General features: G+C 37.3%; 1 protein-coding gene across 1 annotated transcript in view; it reads right to left on the bottom strand.

Annotated features, from left to right (window-relative positions):
- Nucleotides 1–4,119: 4,119 nt before the first annotated feature.
- Nucleotides 4,120–8,923, bottom strand: part of SLC36A4 (solute carrier family 36 member 4) — a 51,421-nt gene continuing 46,617 nt past the window's right edge. The window contains exon 11 of the mRNA XM_025893775.2: nt 4,120–8,483. Coding sequence (XP_025749560.1) covers nt 8,182–8,483 — 302 coding nt within the window. The 3' untranslated portion in view covers nt 4,120–8,181. The remainder of the gene's footprint in view (nt 8,484–8,923) is intronic.

The raw sequence follows: 8,923 nt of genomic DNA, 5'->3' as shown, positions 1-8,923 counted from the left end.
TCATGGTTCGTCTCCCCCTCCAATATCCCCTCCTTCATTTTTCCCTTCCTACTATCTTTTTTTTAAACATATAATGTATTATTTGTTTCAGAGGTACAGGTCTGTGATTCAACAGTCTTGGACAATTCACGGTGCTCACCATAGCACATACCCTCCCTAATGTCTATCACCCAGCCACCCCATCCCTCCCACCCTCTACCACTACAGCAATTCTCAGTTTGTTTCCTGAGATTAAGAATTCCTCATATCAGTGAGATCATATACTTGTCTTTCTCTGATTGACTTATTTTGCTTAGCCTAATACCCTCTAGTTCTATCCATGTTGTTGTAAATGGCAAGATTTTGTGTTTTTTTGATGGCTGCATAATATTCTATTGTGTATATACACCACACCTTCTTTATCCATTCATCTGTCGATGGACATCTTGGCTCTTTCCACAGTTTGGCTATTGTGGACATTGCTGCTATAAACATTGGGATGCACGTACCCCTTTGGATCACTACATTTGTATCTTTGGGTTAAATACCCAGTAGTGTGATTGCTGGGTCATAGGGTAGCTCTATTTTGAATTTTTTGAGGAACCTCCATACTGTTTTCCAGAGTGGCTGCACCAGCTTGCATTCCCACCAACAGTGTAGGAGGGTCCCCCTTTCTCCACATCCCTTCCAATGTCTGTCATTTCCTGACTTGTTAATTTTAGCCATTCTGACTGGTGTGAGGTGATATGTCATTGAGGTTTTGATTTGTATTTCCCTGATGCCAAGCGATGTTGGGCAGTTTTTCATGTTCTGACATTTTCTTTTAATACAAATATTGAGTCATTAACATTGGATGACTACCAGTACAAGCACATCCTAAGGAAGGTGATCTGGACAACATGAGGAATATAAACTTGAGGGGTCTTACCTTCCCCAGTGGCAAAAGTCATTGATTTTATAGTGAAAACTATGACCGTGGTTGGTCCTAGAGCACACTCTGCAAAGAACACACATGGGTGAGGTCTCATGAAAGACAATGTATGGAGCAATGGATCTTCCTTTAAATTAATTCCAATTTCCAGATATCCATTGCTAATCTTATTTTCACTTTTCATTCCTAGCTAGTTCTGCAAAATGATCATCTTGACAGTCACTTTTCCAGACAGTTATAGATTCCCATTCTTGATTTTTACTGAGGTCCATTTATGGCATATACGGTGACGCACTTTGACAATAGGTAGCTTCTCAGAAGAGCTAGAGAATGCTCTCCTTTGTGAGAGGGTCCTCCCAAACTACTGAATGTATGACTCTTTTATAAGCAGGGAACGTTTAGGCATCAAAAATTCAGGAAAGTACTCTCAGACATCAGGACTAGATGTTATACTTTAGACAGATACTTCTTTTTATACTTTTTAGACAGAAATGGACTATTTGCATTCTAGGTCTTACATAATTTTTTAAACAATGGATAGAAAGTATAACCTCTGATTTTTTTTCTATAAAACAATCTGTTTGTATAAAACATGAATACATCAAGTCTTGTGAGAAAAGATTTCCAGTTTTTTCCTTTTTATTAGACTTCACATGTACTACCAGGAGCTCCTGAATATGGTTTTAAGGTTTGACTGACTCATAGGTTTTTTTACAAGACGCTCAGACTTGGTGGTCTTTGTTTTACAGTATTACAGCCTGCTGGGTTAGCATATGGAAGAGGGCTGGCTCCAGTCATTAAACAAATAGGCATGGGTGCAGAGGTCTGTATAAAAAGCCTGAGTTTACTCCTCTGCTTGAAGAGTTTAGTATGTGCCAGGGCTCTAATACGGGCTTTTCCTTGTTATTTTTTTCAATTCATACATTCATTCAACAAATATTTTTCAGGCATCTACTATGTGTCCAGCCCTCCTCTTGGCACTGGATTTTCAGGAGTGAAGACAATTGCCAAAATCACCTCCTCTGTGAAGCTTATATTCTCTAAAGGTGGACAGAGAAGAAACCAAGCAATGAATACATGTAGCATACTTGCGGGACTCCCAGTGTAGCAGAGAGACAGACACAGAAACTGGATTACCAAACCATGTGGAAAGTGTGACCATAAACCCAAGGTCATCTGCTCGCGTGAAAGAAGACACAACTCACTGGGGATAGGGGAGAGGATGAATGCGAAGGCTTCCTGATAGAAGAGACACCCAGGCTGAGTCTTACCAATAGCTAAGGGTTGGCCAGGAAAACACGCGTTGGAGGGGAGGGAGTAGAAGGAAATTGTCTCAACATGATGTGATCAAGTCATGCAGGTGAACAACAGAATATGTGCCATATGTTTGTGGGGCGACCAGCACTTTGGTGTTACTGTAACTTGTAGGGAAGGCAACAGAGTGAGGCCTGCCAGTGAACCACATGAAGGAGCGTGGTTACTTTATACAGGTGAGATTGGGGAAGGCGAGAAGATTTAAGACAGGAGATGATATCAGATTTCCTAGTGCCTTGTTCTTTGCCCTTGTGGAGCACTATGAGGAGCATGAGCTACAAAGATACATAAAGACACTGTGGGTCTCTGATCTGAAGGTCTTCCGTCTGCACTGCCCAGTTTTTTGGTCTATCTTCTTCTTCCATTCTAGACCTGCTTAGCCTGACCCACAGTCAACACTCCTTTCCTCTCTGCTTAGGACAGGTTAGGCAGGGTGGGGGGGTGTTCCTGTGTCCAACTCTCATCCTTTAGCCCAGCTCAAGATCCAGGATGGAGGAGAGTGAAATTACTCCCTAATTCCTTGGCAAGATTCATGTTTTAGCTTTAGTTTGAGAAGCATTCTATCATCTGCGACCAAGTGGTCCTGTGCTCCCTGGCACCAGAGAACTTTGAAGACCAAAAGACCTGATTCCCTCTCACCATTTTAAGCCTTCAAACAAATCTACCTTAAAAGGAAACTTCAAATCAAGCCAGTTCTTTAACATGTGAACCCCACCAATCTATGTGCAAAATTTCGAGACCATGTGCATATGTTAGAACCACCGCTCTTTTGCATTAAAAAAACTAAAATTAATTTTACAAAGTGGCTGTATTTGTTTTCCTTCAGCAAGTATTCTGTGAGTCTTTTTATTGCATTTCTCTCTCTGTACCTAGTTCTATCCCTACTCTGTTGGTTTATTGTTTTTGTCTTTCCATTTCTTCTGTTGTTTGCTAAGAGCATGTACTCCTACTAAGGCTTTATAACTTTATTCCCCTTTATTTCTCTCACAGTCCTCCCTTTACTATTCATTTAAAAATCGTAAAACCCATTTTTTTAAAAAAAGATTTATTTGTTTGAGAGAAAGAGCACATGCATGGAGCCTGACACAGGGCTCACTCTCACCACCCATGAGATCATGACCTGAGCCGAAACCAAGAGTCAGATGCTCAACTGACTGAGCTACCCAGGTTGCCCCAAACCCATCTTTTTCCTAACACTATGGTTCCACTTTCTGTGTACTTTACATCTGTTCAAAAGCATTATTTTTACAGAGCTGCAATTAAAAATTAATTTTACATATTTATTCTTTCCCAAATTATTAACCTTCAGTGTAATGACAATGTAACACAATCTTCATTGTATTGTAGGTTAATATGTCACAATTTATGATTTCCTTATTGTTGAACATTTGTTTCCAATTTTTCACTACTAAAATGTTGTTGATGCACCTTTAGGCACAGAGTGTTTCTCTTTTGATGAACTATAGCATGTCCTTAGGTTAGGTTCACAAGAGCAGGATTATTGATGTAAAGGTATAAATATGTTTATGATCTTTGATTTGGGGAGTTGGCATAATGCAAGCAAAATGTATGAGAGTATAACTGATACATACTCTTGACCTACAGAGAGTGGTAAATTAAATCACAGACGTAGCATCTGCAGACTGCTCATTCTGCATTTACTCTGTGGGAAGGTCAGGTCATGGTTTTGAGTATGTCCCTTCATTTTTAATCAACTGCTCTTAAATCTTAGAGGCACATAATATCAGCTTCCAAGGCTGAAGGTCACATGACAAAGAATTAACCACAAAGACTCATTAAAATGGTATGACTGGGCTATACTAGTGCCATTTTCAGCTCATGACATTTGTCAGTATCATTTAACCTTATAGAAGACAAATTCATTTAAAAAGGCATTTGCAAGCAAAATAATTATATTTTATTGAGAATTCAGAAGAGTTACAGTACTTTAAGACAGTTTTTTTCATGTTGTAAAGAAAAATAAGTTAAAAGAAAAAGAATTGACTCAAGTGCAATGATATTTCAAACTAACAAAAAATCATTTTGAAAAACACAAAAATCCACAGCTTAATTAATTCATGGTATAAGCATTTACTTTCCTGTTTATCAAGAAAACTGTAATGGAATAATTTTTGGAGTGATCTTTCAACACATCCTCTTTCTGGTCTCAATTTAAATGGTATGTTAACATTAGTATCTAATTCACATGGATTATGGGTGTGTGTGTGTGTGTACGTGCATAAGAACGAGCTAATTTTAATATGACATTTTAAGAGAGTAAGTCGTCATTTCATTTATCACAGGGTAATAAATAGCCTTTCCAGTCATTTCTTAAGTATGTCTTCTTATCTCCTAGGTGAAAACCACTTTCATTAAGGCGTTTAGCTGAGTAAGCACTTAGGGCATAAATAAGATTATTCATAACAAAGTCTTAACTATTACAGTCAGCCATTTAATGTTAGGAAGTATCTTGTTACACCTTTTAGATCAAAGTTCTCAAATTTTCTTATGAAGGGAGAAGCTAGTTCAGCCAAAACGAACCAAACAGACTCATTTAGAAAACAAACAAACAAACAAACTCATTTTACACGATCGGTGGTCTGTATTTTTGCCAAATCTTATTCCTCAACAGAAAATATTCATTGGGCCACTGGTATTCTTTTCAAATTTTTATTTATGATTTCCATTACCTCTGTTCTGTGTCTTCTTTTTTAACAAAGAAAGGAGAACTGAGGTCGAAACCTAACGTAAACAAATGTACTACTGAGATGCTGTACGGGCTGACATCTACAGTGAAGAAAGCCACAGGTAAGCTCCGCTAACACCTGTGCTTTGCCACAGCTGGAAATGGCACTAATGTGGCACTTTAATTCATAGTTCCATTAACATTTTTATAGTGCCTTGCAGTTAGGCAGTTTTCCTGCAACTATTCGGAAAATACTGAATTAAATTAGGCCCTGTTAGGAAGCATAAAATGCTTATAAAAACGTTAAGTGCGTTGCCTAGATGAGAGGCAGAACCGGTTTTAAGAAAGGGGAATTCAGCAAGGACAGAATTAAAACATAATGTGGCATTTGCTGCTCCAGTATACTTTCTTATTTGATAACATCATACAGATTGGTCTTTAACCAAGGAAAAACCCTAGTTCTTATTTAATTGTGGAGAAATCTGACCATGTGGGGAAAAGAAGATCCTCTGATAAAAAATATATATATATCTGAAAACCAGTGTTTTGACAAGTTGACTCTGAAACTGGCAACACCCTTTTGAAGTTAAGGGACTAATGATAACTGACTTGGAACAGAGGTCAGCAGAGGTAAGTGAAGCTTTCCTTTCCCCCCCATCTCAGCGTTAGAAAAGGCTCTAGGCACCTGATTAGCTTTCAGAGAAGGGGGTTCTTTATTGTGGCAGATGAAACGCTGCAGTCGTCTGAGCCATAACGTAATGGACCAAGATACCAGATATACAATTTGACAAGTGCAATCGCTCTCATCTGTCCAGGCCCCAAAATGAAAGCAACAGCTGGTCTCATCAAAACAGCTTCTCCAAGAATCTTTAGAAAAGGTGTGGGACTCATTAAAACTAAATTTTCAGAGGAAAAAATATTGCCAGATTTTTTTTGCAAATAAAATACATCATCAAAAATCCTTAAGTAAGGGTGCGTTTATGCTTCACATCTAAACAGTTTCTTGTTAAGGATTAAGACTAGTCTCTCCCTTTTTAGCCCCTTCTTTTGTCATTTCAACTTTTCTCTTGTATTTAAAGTATCGGTGATTTAGTGGACTAAGTACTGGCTGTTGATTCAGCACTCGCTGCATAAGGAAGCCTGGCTGATAATGCGCTCAACATTTTGTTCGTGCGAAATCTAAAATTTATTTATTGCTATGATCAACTATTCAAAATTTATTGAATTTGATGAATTAATAAGGAAAATAAACAGGTCAAAGTATAAAAATAAAATTTCATGCATAGACTAGAAATATCTGAAGAGACAAAATAATAGTGCTTTCTATTAAATAACAGTTTTCAAGTCATTTTACACCAAGTTACACATTTTTAAAAAACAACTTAATTTATTCTTAGAAACACAATTATACAACAGTTTCAATGACGATTACTTTTCCTATGACTTTGCCCACATTCTCTCAGTATGACTAAAAGCTCAACAGAACAGATTTGATAAAAAAGTATCACAAACAATTATTGGTGATATCTAATGTAAATGTTTAAAAAAAGTTTGATTCTTATGAATTTGTACAAAAATAAAGCTTCTGATACTTTGTTAGAATTGTATTTGATGACTCATTAATAATGCAAAGCAAAAAATAGTTGAACTAAGTTAACATTTATATATAAAAATACAGAATACACACACTACAGTGATCTTGATGATATCTTACAGTATTACAAATTAGAGTACCATCAGCCTGATTAAAAAGTTCAACATGTTTTAAAGTATGGGTTTTTTAAAAAGTCAAGATTCTTAATGTTTTAAATGTAAAATTTTTCATTTTTCATGTCAACTGAGATTGTTTTGGTTAATAACTGGGCTTGACAAATATGGAGTAATAAAAGGTATTTCTCTGGAAGAAACCTGGAGTGTCTCAAGATTTAGTAGTCTACTGTTGCCTTGATTTTTCCTCAGCACAAATTTCTTTATGTTTTTTTTTTTTTTATTCTGCCCATTTAGATCAGTAAAAGGCTATAATGAAAAAGCCACAGGGCTGGAAGGAATACACATATCCTGTATTTTGTCAGATACCTATTTTCTGCCATTGAGAAAGATGGTGCCTACAAAACCCAAAAAGGGAAGAACTAATAAGGAGAGTTTGAGCCACAAACAGAGTAGCTGGGTACCTTCTACTAGCCAGCAGTTAAACCGGCATGTGATTTCTATTTTTTAAAACAAAACAAAACAAAAAACTTCTTTCTCTTGTTGGGGTTTATTTATATGGCTATAATACATGCTTTTCAGAGTTCTCTGATTTTTATGGTTGGGTCACATATACTATTCAAAGATCACTGGCTTTCCAAGTGTTAAAATATAATTAAATAGATGCAACACTAAAGACTAACTGGACATAATTTATTCCTTTTCCTGGATGTGATGTAAAAAATAAAAAATCCTGACTGGATTTTCGACTGGGGGGTCAAAAGATCAGGTTCTCTTGCTTGATCTCAAAGCTGAGTGGTCTTGACCAAGTTACTTAACCTTTCTGTGCATGAATTTCCTTAGGTAAGAAATAAGGGAATTGTGTTGGATAACCCTTAAAGTCTCTTTCAAATTTGATTGAGACACTAAGTCAGGATCTCACACAGTGCCTCAGAGTTTTCATTGTGCAGGTCAACTACCATCATAAAATAGTGTAGAATAATTCTGGTTGTAGGGATTTCTGATGTTTACATTAGGGTTAATGAGTTTTCTATCCTTCCAGGGATGAATTGTAAGTATTTGGCTCTCTAGTAAAAACACAATTTAGGACATTTTTACATTATACACAAAGTACACTTTGATATTCACCGAGATAGTGAGAAGATTTTTGTTAACTATGTCCTTCTTTGATTCTCTTATTGTTAGAACCCTGTTCTCCCCTCAACTGGGTGGGGAAAGAGGAGCATGGGTATAAAAGAGAATCTTCATTAGAGTATTTCTGATTGATTGAAGAATAGTGGAAGTCTTTTTATTCTTTAATTTTTCTACATTTTGTTAATTTTGATTTAAAAAATTTTCAAAACTAAATTTTTTGAAATTATTGCTAATAGTTAAAACCAATAATCTGTCATAGTTTACCACTATGGGTAAAGAATTACAGTCTACTACTAAAATACCATTACTGTGCCAAAAGAAAAGAGAATTTGGTTCTATTTTTAAGCACATGGCAATATGTTCTACTAGTTCTTATTTTCATCATTTTCAGAATCGAGACAAAAGGAGAAGACTCATAATTCTGCTTCCACTATTTCAAACCAGATGGAAAGCAGGTTGAATTCAAATTTAGAGAACGGTTTTGTGGCACACCAACTTTGGGAGTAGGATAAATAATTTCTTCCACAGTTACATATGTACCTAAGAAGAATCCCACAATGCCAGTGAATGCTATGGAAGTATTTTTCAGGACCATCCACAGGCTGTAGTGTTCCTTAGAGAATGTAAGAATCTCAACGAAAGGTGGCAGGACCAGGGCCAGGGTGCTGCTGCTCACAGCCCCGACCAAGGAAATCACAGCATCCAGCCGCGGGATCAGAATCGCTCCGGCACCTAGGAGATGAGAAGCCGTCGTCACCTTACTTACATACTTAGTACTTAAAGGAGTACTAAATGTAGATAGTGGGTATGGCAACTCTACTTGCCTTTATAACTTTTCTGAATTATTTCAAAACGAAAAGTTAAAAAAAATAATAACAACAATAACGTACCACTGCTTTTGACCCGATTTTCGTCCAAACTGCCGGCAGGCTTTCCAAAAAGCTCTGATCTGGCACCTTCTTGGTCCTACTTACCCTTCTCTTGCCAAGGACACCAAGAGAGGGCCTGTAAAAACTCAGACTCCCATTCCTTCCTCAAACGTCCTAAAACGGCCCACTGATGGACTTGCTGAGGGTCTGCACTGGCCCCCAGAAATAACCCCGGAGCCTGCTCACAGCGGACTCACAGCTACGTCACCCTGCTACCAAGGAGGATTTCATCACCCCAGTTCC

This window comes from Callorhinus ursinus, unplaced genomic scaffold (assembly GCF_003265705.2).
Source record: "Callorhinus ursinus isolate GAN/ISIS: 27379988/994484 unplaced genomic scaffold, GSC_fseal_2.0 scaffold76, whole genome shotgun sequence".
Lineage (NCBI taxonomy): Eukaryota > Metazoa > Chordata > Mammalia > Carnivora > Otariidae > Callorhinus > Callorhinus ursinus.
The sequence above is the reverse complement of the archived record's forward strand: the minus strand, read 5'-3'. Positions and strand labels throughout refer to the sequence as shown.